General features: G+C 39.3%; 1 protein-coding gene across 2 annotated transcripts in view; it reads left to right on the forward strand.

Annotated features, from left to right (window-relative positions):
- LOC306871737 (protein phosphatase Slingshot homolog 1-like) overlaps window positions 1-13722 on the forward strand; it is a 31686-nt gene extending 17964 nt beyond the window's left edge. For both annotated transcript variants that reach the window (XM_079419860.1, XM_079419861.1), the window contains 13 exons: window positions 1358-1458; window positions 5792-5856; window positions 6992-7113; window positions 7226-7294; window positions 7520-7585; window positions 8353-8547; window positions 8775-8868; window positions 9095-9223; window positions 9482-9528; window positions 9833-9979; window positions 10076-10276; window positions 10480-11158; window positions 11241-13722. In XM_079419860.1, coding sequence (XP_079275986.1) covers window positions 1358-1458; window positions 5792-5856; window positions 6992-7113; window positions 7226-7294; window positions 7520-7585; window positions 8353-8547; window positions 8775-8868; window positions 9095-9223; window positions 9482-9528; window positions 9833-9979; window positions 10076-10276; window positions 10480-11158; window positions 11241-12314 — 2989 coding nt within the window. In that variant the 3' untranslated portion in view covers window positions 12315-13722. The remainder of the gene's footprint in view (window positions 1-1357; window positions 1459-5791; window positions 5857-6991; window positions 7114-7225; window positions 7295-7519; window positions 7586-8352; window positions 8548-8774; window positions 8869-9094; window positions 9224-9481; window positions 9529-9832; window positions 9980-10075; window positions 10277-10479; window positions 11159-11240) is intronic.
- Window positions 13723-16200: the final 2478 nt, after the last annotated feature.

Consider the following 16200-nt stretch of genomic DNA (forward strand, 5'->3'; position numbering starts at 1 on the left):
TCTGTCACTCTCTCACTTTCTCTTGCTCTCTTTGTTTTGTTGTTGTTTTTAAATATACATGATGTATACAGACCAAATCCGAGGGCAGGGAGAGGCCATATATAGATATACACAACCAAGGTCATGTACTACTCCACCATGTTCAGTCTTAATGTGAAGCATCCCTGCCCTGTTATGACAGTCTGATAATAGACTAGAGTGTTTTCTTGACAGCTCAGTAAGCTCTGCATGATATTGAGAGCATTTCTCACCTTACCAGCTGTAGTCCTGTCATTTCCCAGCACTGCCTTTTTGTTCAGATTTACTTGTGCCACAGTGCATTAGAATAATAGTGAGCCTCAGGTGGTTCACATTTCTAGAAGTGTGTTTAACTGCATGTGAGGCTAATTATTACTGCCACACCTGAAATCACAGACCTAAGGCACCTGTCGTGAGCACACAGGTGAGTGATGGTGAGATGGGTTGTATAACATGCAAAATTCAACCTCAGAGCTTTAAAGATGTGCAGTCATAGTTCATTTTTTTATGGAAAGAATGGACACATGCCCATATACTGTATATTTATCAGAAACCCTCTCTCTCTTTAATTTAACGTGACTGATTAATAACAGATTTTGATGTCTTGTCAACTTTATTTGTATAGTGCTTTTGGTAACACTTTAGTATAAGGACCAATTCTTACTATTAACTAGTTGCTTTTTAGCATGCCTATTATTAACATATTGGCTGTTTATTAGTACTTAAATCATATTTTGCATGACCGTATTCTACATCCCTAATCCTACCCAATACCTAAACTACCTTACTAACCATTTATAAGCAGCAAATCAGGAGTTTATTGAGGCAAAAGTCGTAGTTAATTGTTTGTTAATAGCGAGAATTGGACTTTAAAATAAAGTGTGACTGTGCTTTTCGTTGTATGCTTATTTATATTTATATATGTACATTTGCACCATTGTTCAAAGATTTTTATTTTTTTGGAAAGAAATCTCTTGTGCTCACAAGGCTGCATTTATTTGATCAAAAATAAAAGCAATATTGTGAAATATTTTTACAATTTAAAATAGTTGTTTTTTATTTTGATATTTTAAAATGTAATTTACATCTGTGATGGTAAACTGAATTTTCAGCAGCCATTACTCTAGCCCCCAGTGTCACATGATCCTTCAGAATTCATTCTAACATGCTGATTTTATACTCTCAAAACATTCCTCTCTCTCTGTATATATAAATGTATCTCTCTGAGTTGTGGGTTTTGTTGTATTACATTTTATGAAATGTCACGAGAGCATGTTTTGTTTCATTGTTAGCCACGTTTCTCACATTGTCTCCTCTACCTTTTCTTTCTCTTTTATAGTCTAAGCGAGAGCTTCTTCATGGTCAAGGGGGCTGCTCTATTTCTGCAGCAGGGCAGCTGTCCACAGGGTCAGAGGGGTCATCCTCACCACAAACATGCAGGTGAGTCCATGCTTGCACGATAAAATCTTCTCACATCACACATTAGTGAGTTTCTGCATTTAGATGAACAGCCAAAAAGTCAACAAGTATACTTGAATTTTTATCGCAGCACAGGCGTGATTTTTATTTTTATTTTTTTGGACCGAATGCTCATTGTTATCTGAGTGTATCTCAAATGTCTTCAGTTTTGTGTTGGAATTATGGTGTTTTGGTGGAAATTATGGTTACTATAGTAAATTTTGTAAGGGTGACTTTACTGCCTGGCTTGGTGTGTCCGTCCTGAGAGAGAAATTCAGAAATTGGGCAGCAGGTGCTGTCCGGCTGATGGACAGACTCAGTGCTGGCTAAGCATGTCCCAGACGTACGTACGTACGTGTGTGTGTGCGCGTGTGTGTGTGTGTGTGTGTGTGTGGATTAGCCAGATTAGCAGTTTAGCTCAGCACATTGGCACTGTGAGAACATCACTTCTTATAGAACAAGGCACATGGGATGTCTCTGTTTTATGTGTTTCCTGGTGTTTTTACGAGGTTTTTGGTGCAGATATGTTAATACAGAGTTAACAGTTTCCTGTTTGTTCAGAAAAGAAAATATAAAAACACTTTTTTTATCCCTTTTTTATGATGTTAATATATTTTTTTTGGTTATACTTTATTATGATGGTCCCCTGTTAGGTTACGGTTGGAGGAGGGTTGACGTGTGCTTGTAAGTGTTATAAGATATTAATCAGACAGTCTTAATACTTGAATGAGCGGTAGCTGACATGTAGTTGCAAAGTTACCTTTAGTCAACAGAATGTCTGAAGGATGTCTGCCTATTTGAATAATTTTATTTGTCTCTAATTATAATGTTTAGACAAGAAAGGAACATATGAGTAGAAAGGCTGTTCTGTATACTTTCTTATACAGTAGGTGCATAATTAACATGTAAATATATTAAACTTGCATATCAATTGTTAGGCGTGTTTTGTCATTTATGGAGTAAGTTGTCACAATTTGCCAGTTAAAATTCTTAATTTAGGAAAATGCAAACTGTAAAACGGTTATGACAACCAATTCATGAAACAGCAGAAATATTAAAAGATAAAATACAAAAATGTCAAACCATTGTTTTGCCCCAATACAAATGTGTTTTGCTAAAATTATACCTGAAACATATAGATAAGCTATTTGATATAGCAGTGTGTTCTCACATGTTTGCTCAACAAATATTATAAAAATATAATGATTTCAAGATATTAGTTTGGAAGATAAAATTCACAAAGTTTTTAATTACAGTAGCTGTTCTACAATACAACTGCAATTTTAACAGCAATACGAAACCACTGGTAGAAAAAAAACATTTGAAAAAGGGAAAGTGTATCTAATTTGTGCAGTTTTTTTAATTTAACTTTTTAAATCCAATTTTTTTAGACATTTAATCAATCAATGAATCAAGGAATTTCTCTGCAACAACAGCGCAAACACAAATGCATGATAACAGATGTCCTAGCTGCCATCCATCCAGCACTGTCTAACTGAATTTATTAAACATGCTAATTTAAAGGACATGTTTACTGCTAAACAGAAGGGTGTAGATTTGCTCCGGGCGAATTGAATCTGTTATGAGAGAAACTAAACACCATGCAGACACAACAAGTGCTCGGGCTTTATGCATTGACTACCTCGCCACGCTTTCAGACAGCTTGTCATATCACAGCAGGTTTAGACTTTTTTTCTGTTATAAACCCCTGATATTATCAAGCATCTGTTTTGTCAGTTGAATAATATTATACCATCACCTGACTTGTTGGGATGTGAAGTTTCGATTTGACCGGTTTGAACACATCAGTAGTGCTTACTACAAGCGAGTTGTTGCAGGTTTGACAAACGGTTTTGTTTTTACATACAGTCTGTCCTCAGGGCTTGTGGGGTTGGAGCATCGCTTGAGTCATGAGCTTTTTGTACAGTGTGTGAATAACTCAACTGCCCATCAATCACAAGAGGAACAAGACAAAGACTTCCTACTAGTGACATATGCAGACAGTCTAGAAGATCTGGAATTAGATTACGAGAATTAAATCATTTGAAAAATGTACAATTGCATCAGCACTAAAAGGTGGAGAAGTCAGCTGTCTCCGTTGAGAAACTGCGGATGTCTGTGTTAGACTAGACGATGTAGGGTTTCTCTTCCTCTGTGACAGTCTAAGTACAAAATGTTCTCTGACAGTGAGAATAGCTCAGCTTTTTTCTCAACAAGACCTTCTTACAGTTTAACATTTATTCATGAGGCAAATCCTCTGTGTTTCGTTCTGAATGTAAGTTGAGCTGTCTAGTATCTTCTCTCCATGTTGACGTCTTAAAATGTCCTTGCGTTTAGATGTTGATGACATAGATTTCATCTTATTTTTGTCCTGTTAATAATTTTTTTTTGTTTGTTTGTTTTTGGACGTCATCAGTCACCTCTATTTGCATGGCACCGGCAGCCTGACAGTCAAAAATAGCATCAGTGGTGATGACCAACTTCCTAAAGCAAGATACACCTTAAATATTTGCAGATGGATTCACACCCGTACTGCTTGTCTGTTTGAGTTCTTTAGAGGATCAAGTAAAGCACCAAAACAGTTAAATGGGCCATATTATATGGAATTACATTTTTCTTAATTTTTTGAGATGTGTTCAATGTACTTATAAAAGTACACTACCTTTCAGATGTTTGGGGTCGGCATAATTTTTTGTTTTAGAAGGAAGTCTTTTACACTCACCAAGGTAAGGTACAGTAAAAACGGTAATATTGTGAAATATTATTACAACTTAAAATAATTTGTTCTTAAATTTATATATTTTAAAATGTAATTTATTCCTGTGGTGGCAAATCTAAATTTTTTGCATCCATTACGCCAGTCTCCAGTGTCACATGATCCTTCAGAAATAATTCTAAAATGCTGATTGGGTTTAAATGTTTAAAATGACTCCTTTAAGTGAGTGCGGTTTTGAAAAGAGATAAAATTGTTTGACCTTTCATTTAAATCATTGTTATGAGTAGATTTGGAAAAGAATAAGGTTTAGAATACTTTGATTTTAAACGCATCTTATTTCAGTGTCAGTCATAGGGATTGACTCATCATGACAAATTAAATTACGAATTGCTGTCAAAATCATAAGTGATGGAGAAAACTGTGCATTAAATAATTATTAAACTAATAGTTCATCCAGAAATGCTAATTCTGTCCTAATTTACCTCATGTTGTTGCAAACTTGAAAGTCTTTCTTGAGTGAAGCTAAGGTTGTAAATGATGTACTGGTCGTTCTTTTCTGTGTACTTACAGTGAATTGGAAACTATAGTAATAACTCTCAAAAACTTTTATGCTTCTGAACAAAGCTGTGCTCTGGGATCCCACGCTGCTTTAGCGATTCTTATACATATCAGTTTTTATCAGATAAGCATGTAAAGTTATGTAAATTCTTGTCATGGAGACCCAGAAGAGCTTGTTTTGTTTGAGGAGAAAACATACCCTGTTCTTTTCATATATGTTTCAAATGCAAAGCAGCCAATAAACCGTTGAGAACATCATCTGTTGTGTTGAGTGTACACGACAGGCTTTGGCTATTAAGCTTTGAGTTTATTTGGGTTTTCACGTTTTTGGCTTTGTTCTTAACCTGCTCGTAAACTTTGATTGGCCTCCCACACGTCCCACACCAGTTACATCACTGCTTCATGGATTCTGCCAAAGCTCACAAGTGTAGGAGGAGGTTTGTTTGGGTAGGACCGCACCACAGTCAGAGGTCAGAGGAGTTAGTCTGTCTGTGTTAAGGAGGAGAATGAAATGTAAACAGATCTTGTTTGGTATCTCGTATTGACTTGCATCAAAAGGGGAGGGGCTGTCAGATTTATAATTATTGATACCTTTGGCACAAAGCGTAGAGCTTATTTGCACATACCTGTTCACAATGCCGCCGAAAGTCACTTAGTCATGTCATACTAAATCATTGAACTAAATAAGATTATCTGAGATATGTAAACATGTTCATATCTTTCCACAGCCATGTGTTTTCTGTACACTTTGTACTCTGGAATACAGTCAAATCAGCAGTGCTATAAAGGAGTTAATCAAAAGCATACTGTTGTCTTCCCACCCAACATTTAAAGACTGATTTATATCACTCCGTGGGCGTTCGTCTAGGCTCGGCTTCTCTTATAAACCTTATTTCACTAATATGACATCATCTTTATTTATTTTGCTTATTTTTATGGTTGGTTTTCTTCAACAGGGTTTTGAGATGCCGCTGTTGTCAATGTTAAGCAAAGTAGTCATCATGATTTTGTTTGGATTGTAACGCTGGTTTCACTCAACAGGTGACTTACCTCAGCATCTGCAGGTGATGATCAACATTCTTCGCTCTGAAGATCGCATCAAACTGGTGAGAGAACACACGCGCTGTCAATGACTAATGTTTTGGCAGTAAGTTACATGCAGTCAGGCTGAATGGGTTTCATTGTCAAAGTGTTGCCTGAAGACTGTTTTCTTTTCTATCAAGGCATGTTAAAATGTCTCACCTGCTGTTCCATGGTGAAATATGTACTAATACTACATATCAGTCACCTGGGACGTGTTGATTACCGTGCACGGAGCTGCATTTGTCTTCAGAAAGAACTTTGTGTCATTATCTACTAAACCTTATGAGATTCCAAGCTGGAAAATTTTGAAGCATCAATGACCTGTGGTGACAAAGATGCATCATGAAAGTGGTTCATTGTGACTTGTAGGATGAATTCCAAGTTTATTACAAAATCATAATAGGTCTGTGTGACAAAGAGACAAATTTTATATTACTATTATTATATACTTCCGGTGTCTCTCTCAAATATGACATTAGTGACATTTGACCTCAAAAACCATTTTTAAAGTCCATTTGACAGCACTGGAAGGATCGTCAGTTGCAAAAAAAATGTAAAAACTTGGTCTGTGCCTCGCGAAGCAATATGACCGTATGGCTTTAGAATAGTCGTCCTCAAATCAGGTGGCATCACCAAACTTTTGTACGTTAAAGGTAAAATAAAGGTAAATTATAATTTTTTATATCAGTAAGTCTCAAACGATATGTCAGTGTTAAAAGATTTGAACTATACTTAGTATGAAATAAATGTATTTTAAATATATTACTTTTTTTACTAGGGTAGTAATATTAAAAACAAAGACTAAACAACATCATTATTACAGTAGAAGTACAAGAGGTGCAAATTAGCTTAAATAGGGCAGTCTTACTATAATATTGTTTGACAGTGAGGGATCTTGGAGTTAAAAAAGTAGAGAACTGCATAGTGCACAAGGTTTGACGAGCTTGACAGACTTATTTGCGTGAAGTTTCTTCAAAATGCCCCTGTTGTCTTGTATAGAGAGAGAGATTATGTGAGAGTGAGTGACTAAAGGCCGAATTTTAATTTTCATGTGATCTATTCTAGAGTTCAGTGTGTTAATGTTTAATATATTTAGCTTTTGCATGTGTGTGTATTATATGGGCCCTGTTTTTACACAAACCAAACTGTGATCCTCAGGCGGTGCGGTTGGAGAGCGCGTGGTCGGACCGTGTGCGGTACATGGTGGTAGTCTACACAAATGGCCGTCAAGACACTGAGGAAAACATCTTGCTGGGCATGGACTTCAGCAACAAAGACAGGTGAGACCAGTTACAGTTTAGCATATCATCAAACAGACAAGTTTAAAAGTTTGTTACAATCTGCAGGCACACTTCATTAAGTCAAATAATGGAGTTTTTCTTTCACTTACAGTAAGAACTGCTCTATTGGGATGGTGCTGCCACTGTGGAGTGACACCAAGATTCATTTAGATGGTGATGGGTGAGTACTGCCCCCTCTGGGAATGGAAAGGAATTGCTGTTGCTGGTCTGATTACGCTTCAACTTTTGATGCACCACTCTAGATAAACCGTGTTGAATGGATTTGAAGCCAATGACAATATTAACAAGTATTCCACGTTGTTATTGTTATTTAGAAAGGTTGTAGCTCTATTGTAATGACGTATGGTATGATGGCCTTATTTAAACTCTCTTCTCATGTCTCCAGGGGCTTCAGTGTGACTACCGCCGGGCACATGCACATCTTCAAGCCGGTGTCAGTCCAGGCCATGTGGTGAGAAAATAACATCAAATAATGAACTAGAGCTATTCAAACTTGCATTTTAGGCATTTCAGTCTATAGTGGAAATACTGATATACAGAATGATTTGTTTACTTGTTAAAAATGTTTTTAAATGCTTGGTGTGATCATTTAAGAGATTAAAGCTTTCTAAATACTTTTTCACAATCTTTCATGTTATGATAAATCCTACAGTCATCTCTCTTAATCAGGTGACAAGTAACATTGTTTTTACCAACAAGAGCCTTTGTCTGCTTGGTGAATTTTGGCTCTTGTTTGTTACTGGGGTAGAAATAAAACAGCTCCTCATGGGGTTGAAGATGATGTGAGTGGACTGTTTTTCAGATGTTCACAGGTGCTGTGGGAGTTTGACATCCTTAAATATAATAGAGCTCCACACTGCCACCTGGTGACTCTTTCAAAAAAAAAAACTACAATTGCAGTACCATGGTGGTACAGTAAATATAATATCAGATATTGTTTGATATAAACCCTGTTTAAAGTGATGCCTTGATATATACCACATTGCTGAATGATTGCTATGTTGGCCATTTTTGTTTAATTTTATTATGTTATTTTCACTACTTTTTGCAATTGTGGTTAAGCTCTTTATCATCATTTGAAGTGTAGAATTATTGAAAATCAGTTTAAGATACAGTTTGATTCTTTTTAAGATGACACCATGATCATTTAAACAAATTTCTGACACTACTGGCAAAGGTCTCTCCATCTTGCTCACCTTTAACCTGCTGTTCCTTTAGGTCAGCATTGCAGATTTTACACAAGGCATGTGAGGTGTCACGAAGGTACAACTATTTCCCTGGTGGCATGGCACTCACATGGATGGGGTACTACGAGAGCTGTATCGGCTCTGAACAGAGCTGCATCAATGAGTGGAACGCCATGCAGGATCTGGAAACACTGCGACCAGACTCTCCTGCAGTTTTCGTTGACAAGTGAGTGCAAACCCTGAAAGCCCAGAGTCTTTGACCTACCAGCAGATTTAAATTTGATTAGTTTTTTTGGAAGTGATTTATTTATTTATTTTATTATTTCGTGACCAACTAAGAGCAAAAGCCAGACATATTTGTTGTCACAATTTAATCTAATATGTTTATGTTTATGTGTTGTTCTTTGTATACAGTATATGTAATTTTGACTTTTTGATGTTTCTGTTCCTCAGGCCAACAGAGAGGGAGAGAACAGAATGTCTAATCAAAGCCAAACTCAGGAGTATCATGATGTGCCAGGACCTTGAAAATGTCACGTCCAAAGAGGTCAGCAGGAAATACAGAGAGTGCATAAAAAGTGTCACAACAGGCCCTCCTCCTCAAAATCCGATCATAAGTGGTCTGTCTCAGGAGACACAGGATCCATCAGTGCGTCTCGGCTGACCTCTTGTGATCAGATTGTCTGAGATGCATCTTGATGGCAGATGTGAGCAGGGTTTATAACAGAACATTTGTTGAGACTAAGTCAATAACCTTGTGTATTTTTCCTTAGATTCGTAATGTGCTGGAGCAACAGATGAACTGCAACCTGAAAGAGTACAAAGAGTTCATTGACAATGAGATGCTGCTTATTCTTGGGCAGATGGACAAAGCCACGCTCATCTTTGACCACCTCTATTTGGTTAGTGCTGCTTTTATTAGACCTGCCAATTTTTCCTCTCTTTTTATTGCCTTTGCCCTAGCTCATCTTACCCCCAAAATATAAAAATCTGACAAATTTCATCAGTTAAATAGGCACAAATAAAAATTAAACAAATTAAAGAAGTTCAATATAAAGCTTGTTAGTTCTGTGTGACAGGACAGATGGTTTTTGTTATATATGGGGCACTAGATGTCAATTTCCCTAAAAAGCCAGTGATGTGCATCGTTTGTCTTTCAGGGTTCTGAATGGAATGCTTCAAATCTAGAGGAGCTTCAGGAAACTGGGTGAGTTTTACCTGTACTGACATCCACAGCTTGCTTTCCTCCCATGCTGTTGTGTCTCTCAAGACACCGCTTCTTTAAATGGGTTAATGTTTGGTAAAGGTGAAAGTTTAAGGGTGTGTATCGTATCGCCTCTTAAAGGGCAACGTTTTCTCCTGTTTCAGCTAAAGTTCAGAGTAAATCCATCAAAGCTGTTACTTTTTAAGCAGGGTACCTGATCTAAGGAATAAAAATAAACTTGCATGCATATGATTTTCTATTGGCATCCTGATGTAACTTGTGATCTCTAAATACATTGATGTTTTAGGGTGGGCTACATCTTAAATGTTACGAGGGAAATAGATAACTTTTTCCCAGGAACTTTTTGCTACCACAATGTCCGAGTGTATGACGACGAGACCACAGACTTACTGGCCCACTGGAACGAAACCTACAACTTCATTGTCAAAGCAAAGTAAGGCTCTATTTAAGATTTTTCTCATTAAAAACAAGCAACGTACTTGGCTCTTTCAATGTGACTTTTTACACTCTCATGTCCTGTACTCTGCAGAAAGAATCAGTCCAAATGCTTGGTTCACTGCAAAATGGGCGTAAGCCGCTCGGCCTCTACAGTAATAGCATATGCCATGAAAGAGTACGGCTGGTCTCTGGAGAAAGCGTATAACTTCGTCAAACAGAAGCGCAGTATCACCCGTCCCAATGCCAGCTTCATGAGACAGCTGGCAGAGTATGAGGGCATACTGGATGCCAGGTACTAGAGAAGTTTCCTTTATTATTGTTTGGTGTGTATATTTGTAGTTAAAGGTTTTCCCACAAAACAAAAATTGTCATCATTTACTCGGATACATTTCTACAGTTTTTTTTTTTTAATACAATGAAAGTCAATAGGGTCCAATGTTGGATTTAAATTTCATTTAAATCATTTTTTAACCCTTTCTATACTTTTCCCTTCAGTAAGCAGCGGCATAACAGACTGTGGCACCCTGATTCAGATTGCGATCATCCTGATTGCCAGCAAGCTGCTTCCCCTTGCTGTGTGAACTCAGAGACTGTGGATCATGTCACCCCAGAGCCCACGAACCCCCGAGTCACCGTATGCTGCGAGCCTACCACCCACTCCTCTCCAATTAGCCTAGATCTGGACCCCAGCCACCCGCAAAACTACCACTATTACTTCCGTCGTCTGTCAGACTCAGCCCTCGACAGCGACCCTTCTACACCGATCCATGCACCGCCTCTGGTGGACGTAGATCGCGTCTACATCGAGGTTGCAGATGTGGAGCAAGATGCGCTCCTTGACGATGAAACCTTCGAGGGGCGCGAGGGTCCTCCTTTACCACACTTCGGTGTCCCAGGAGAGGGCACAGCCGCTCAGACCTGTTCTCGAGGGGCGGAGCCTCTGGAGGAACTACGTCTGCGACTGGAGTTCAGTACGGTGGAGGAGGAGGATGAAGAGGAGGCTCAGAAAGAGCAAGCAGAAATGGAGGCGTTAGCAGAGGGAGCGAAGAGAGGAGATGGGAATGATAGTGAAGAATTGTCACATGAAAAGGGGATTGATCTCGCAAGCCTAAACCATCTGTGCAACGAGAACTCCAACAACAACAACCACCTCAAAACGCAACAAAATCTTACTGTGAGTATCTCACACGATTGTATCACTGCTCCGTTACATATCATTTGTGTTACATAGTTTCTCCTTGTCTTTTCTTGTTTAGGAAAGTGCCCATCTGAAGCAGCATCGTTCTGGTTCATCGTTCGCTTCCAAGCCCACCCAGAGTGCTCTGTTGGAGGCTAACAGACGAGGCCTTGCCCCTTTACCCCTCAACAGTGTGCCCAGTATCTCAATTCAGACGCCACCCTGTGCCAACTTGTCCGTGACAGCCAAGTGTGGCAAACTTGCCTCAGATCCGTGCCTTGATGCCAATGCAATGCCCTTAGGGCATAAAGATAAGCCAGAAAACAAACCTCTTGACCAAGAAACTGATAACCGGAAAATGCTGCTTGAAGCCAAAGGGGAAGGAGATTCCAGGCAGAAAGAGATTGATGCACAGGGTTCCTCGGCTCTACTCAGGAACGAAGGAGAGATAAAGGGTTTGGAGAAGGCAGAGGCATCTTGTTCTGTGCAACAGCAAGAGACTCTGGTACAGCTGCAACGCTCTGGCCTCGTTCGTCGGCGAAAAGAGCGCTTGGAAAAACTTTCCGGTCTCTTTCACGAGCGTGCACGTGCAAATGAGCAATGGGGAGCCAGTTCAAGCAAAACTGAGGATGCAATGAACAATTCCAGCGACACAACCGACCCTTTCCACAGGCCCTTTGGAGCACGGGCAGATTTTGCTACCGAAGCGGCGGTGCCGCTGACAAACGAGGCCTTGTTGGCGGTCCTCGGTTCAGGTGGCTTGACGCCGGTCTCGTCCCCGCACGGTTCCACACTCACTCGCAGCTCCAGCAGCGACAGCCTCCGCAGCGTCCGTGGCAAACCGGGCCTTGTGCGCCAACGTACGCAAGAAATCGAAGCCCGTATGCGACTCGCAGGACTTACTGTACCTTCTCGACTGAAACGCTCCAACTCGCTCGCCAAACTAGGCAGCCTAACCTTCTCATCCGAGGATTTGTGCTCGGCATGCTCCTCCGACGCCGGGACCCTTCTCATGCTCTCATTGTCCCCAGAACCCGAGCGCTCGCTCAGCCCGGAATGGGCCAGACCCTGGCCCTCTTCCTCCTCCTCAACCTCCACAAACATGGAGGTCTGCAACCAAGGTGAAGCAGGACCTGAAGAGTCCAAGAGCTGACAGCGGGAGATTTTAGCGCAACAGTACCTTTGGTTTCAGCTTGCAGCAATGTTACTCTTAGATATTTATAGGTTTTTTAAACATTTCAGCCAATTGGGAACGTTGGCCATTTACAGAAGAGTGAACTTGAGTGGAAGAGTGTCTTCTACAAAAGAATTGCTTTCTGTTATGAATATAAACAATATTCATTAGGTAACCTTCTGGACAGGCTTTCGTTGCATGGAACCCAAATGGATGTGTATTGCACTGACTGACGAACAGTTCATGAGATTTTCAATGCTCTTCCTCTCTGCTGTTCTGAAGCAAAATAAGCACTCGCCATCCCAGATGCCATTACTTGAAAGCGTCAAAATAGACCATTGTGTAATGTTTCCATCAGCCCACCCATTTATCGCACCAAAAATCACTTATTTGTGGTGCAGTATGAGTCACACATTTGAAAAGGGTTTTCAAATCATACACCCTGCTGTGTTTTTGCTTCCTGGCTGGATGGTAAAAGGAAATGGACTCTTTGCAGTGATTAGGAAAGTTATTTGTGTGCCGATGGACTCTTTTATCATTCGCAGAGCACTGATGATTCAGTCGCAGGTTTCAAACCAATACCTCATACCAGTACAGTACTGTTTATAAGCCAGGCAGATAAGCCACGAAACAGGACAACTGGCAGCACTTCAGTGTGTGGAGGCTCGTTCGGAAAGAGCACGTTTGTTTGGGATTCTTCCATCTTACTAATACTTCATGAGGAAGGTGATGAAAGACAATCATTTCGAAGGATAAAGAAAATCAGAGGCGACTTCAAGCTGCTGTTCTCCTTCCACTGAGACATTTATACATGCAGTTGCTGTTCTCATGAATGTGACTGTCCATGCTGCTGTCAAAATAGCAGTAGGGTTTTTGAGAAGTGCTTGGGTCATTATTACTGTTACAGTCTCTAATAGCACATACATATACTTGTACAGATTTTATATCAAAGGGAGCTCCTCCATTGTAGTTTCTCTAGCACCTCTCTACTCCGTGTTTCCAAATGCGATAAAAATCAGTCATTTACCCAGGTATAGAACGACTGTTATTTTTCAAGACTTGTTACCTTTGTTCCAGAGGCAATAGCTTGTTGAGGCCCACCTGAGCTGAGGCTGTTTGCAGTTTGCTGATTCCCACCATGCTATGGCTCTACTGTTCTAACTCGTTGTCCTGTTTGTACATTCTGTCAGTTTTCCGCAATGAAATCAATGGAAGGTAGATTGGCCTTTGAATCAAATCTATACAGAAATAGAACTGAAGAAGAACACTCTGAAACGAGATCAAACAACACTTACAAGTCAAAGATGTGGCTTGGTTTCAAAAACTGTTCAACTGTGAGCGTGTGTATCTGTATGGGCGAATCTCACAAAAGCATGGACCTGCTCACAAAAGAGAAAAAATAAGAAATCATATTTCGACCATATTTTTTATGACCATTAACATTTAAAAAAGTTTTACTTGTTTTTGTTTGTTTTCTTTCCCATTGCTCTCAGTGGTGATTCCCTTTAGATTCTCATTAATGAAGTGCAATAAAAATACTGTAATACAATAATATTCATTTTTAAACTGGCATAAAATAAAAGCCATTACAATGATTTATAAATATTTTTAATCTAAATAATAAATTGATAATATTTCATTTTGCAATATAGTAAAAAGAAGTTACATTATTTGAATTGAAAAAATCTGACTCATTTTATGCATTGAAGCAAAATGTAATTACTTATTTTGGATTGTATATATTTTATTTGCAATTTTAAATTTGTCCCAGACATGGTTCTTGACAGTGAGATTCTGTCAACTCATCACCAAACACCAATGACTTGTATAGACACTATAAGGACAAAAGTGTTGGGACACCCCCTTCTTTAGAACAGAAAAAGGCACTAACAAAACTGTGGCAACAAAAATGGAAACACAATTCATGTATTTAAAAATTGTATTTCCATCTCTGTTGCAACAGTTTTGGATGTGTCTAAAATAACAGTACCCTTATGTACAAGTCATTGGTGTTTGGTGATGAGTTTTTGGCTCAAGGTCTGCATATAAAGTCACACCAGAGGTGTTCAGCTGGGATCAGGACTTGGCTTTCTGCAGACCAGTCAAGTTCTTCCACACTGACTGAATCAATCATGTCTTTTTGAACCGTGTCTTATACACAGAGGCACTGTCATGTTAGAATAGAAAAGGGTCCTGTCCAAACTTGCTATAAAATTAGAAGCACACAATTCCCTAGAATATCATTATATGCTTAAACATTAAGATTTGTACGCACAGAAATGACTAAAGTAGTCAAACATGTTCATTAGAAGGGGGTGACCCAATACTTTTGGCAATATAGTGCATGTAATCACAAAAGCTTTGACAAATGACATTTGTTCATGTCAATGTGTCAACAGGCCTTTGTTTACCAATCATTTGGCTGATTACAGCTCGAGTTCTGAGGTTTATTATGCAGCATACTTTTCCAATATTTTTTAAAACTGATTTTGTACATGTATCTATGCTACCACCTCCAGTTTGAGCAACAGAAATGTGAAGTTTGCGAGTGTGTGCGAGTGAGCGATGCCTTGCACAGCGGCTACACCGTTACTGTGAACTATTTATGAACCCAAAACCCTTTCAGAGTGCGCGCGCGTGTGTGTGTGTGCGTGTGTGTGTGTGCGCGTGTGTGTGCGTGTGTGTGTGTGTGCGCGCATTAATGTTAAAAACATGAGCAGGCTCATAGTATACACACAGTCTCCACCTCTACACACACAGCAATACACTGTATGTAAATATGTATGTTGGTCATATAACAGAGTTTCTGGAAGTTCATGGTACTTGCATCTGAAAGTCAACTTCCTTCAGGAGATGCTCGCCTGAATGATTTTTGGTTGATTGAACGAGTCTCAACACTATTTCATCTTCCTTCTGGGGCCTGAATATAAAAACTGAGAGGAAAAATAAGCCAGAAAGCTGTTTAGTGTCATGAACCGTTACTTGCATCCTTCTTAAATGTGCCCCAAGCCGCGCTCCTCTCGACCAAGTCTTTGCCATGTTGTGTCTGATGCCATATTGAGGTCAAATGTGAGTCTGAGATTACAGATGAAATGTTATTGGTTGTCTGCATTGTCTCGTGTCATCTACATCAAGTGCCTTACTAGAAGCACTAGAGGCATTGTTCTGTGTTGACTCCTATTTGATAATCTTGCCAGTTAAGGCAGAGGCCAATGGGTTACATGAGCACATTTTAAAGCTGGCAGACAGTTTCCTGTCATACACTCCTACATTTTATTGTTGTATTAGAGAAAATAGAAAAGGGTCATTGATATTTGGCATTATTTCCTTTTAATTAAAGAGGAAGACACTGCAAACTCATGAAAGATTTGATGCTATTCAAGTATGAAGTGATAACCAAAGTTTTGCATTTAGGATTGATATTAAATGCCACATTTGTTGATGCTGTAGATTCGAGCTACATGCGTGGGAAAGATTGTGACAGTGGCTTTTTTTTTTCCAGAATATTACACTGGTCTGTTCCCAAATCATCCACTGACTTTCCTCTAGTTGGTTATTGAGCCTCTTTTTTTTTTGTCAAATAGCAATGCTGTTAAATTGCGATGCTCACCAAATAGGGAGCGCTCGCTCCTCATCCGGTCACCATTGTCATCACTAAGTATGCAGTAATTTTGTCCTTTGTACTGCAGATTTGCTGTAGTTTCAATGCATATTGCACTTTGTACATTTTGTTGATGTACTGTATGTGTTTATTATGGGAATAAACGTCTTCTTTCAGTCTTTATTGTTTTTCTTGTCATGTTTGCTACATTTACTTGCAGAATGCGCTAATGTGACTTATTGATTTGATTGGCTGAGGGCACTT

Source organism: Barbus barbus (genome assembly GCF_936440315.1).
Source record: "Barbus barbus genome assembly, chromosome: 6".
In the NCBI taxonomy this organism is placed as follows: domain Eukaryota; kingdom Metazoa; phylum Chordata; class Actinopteri; order Cypriniformes; family Cyprinidae; genus Barbus; species Barbus barbus.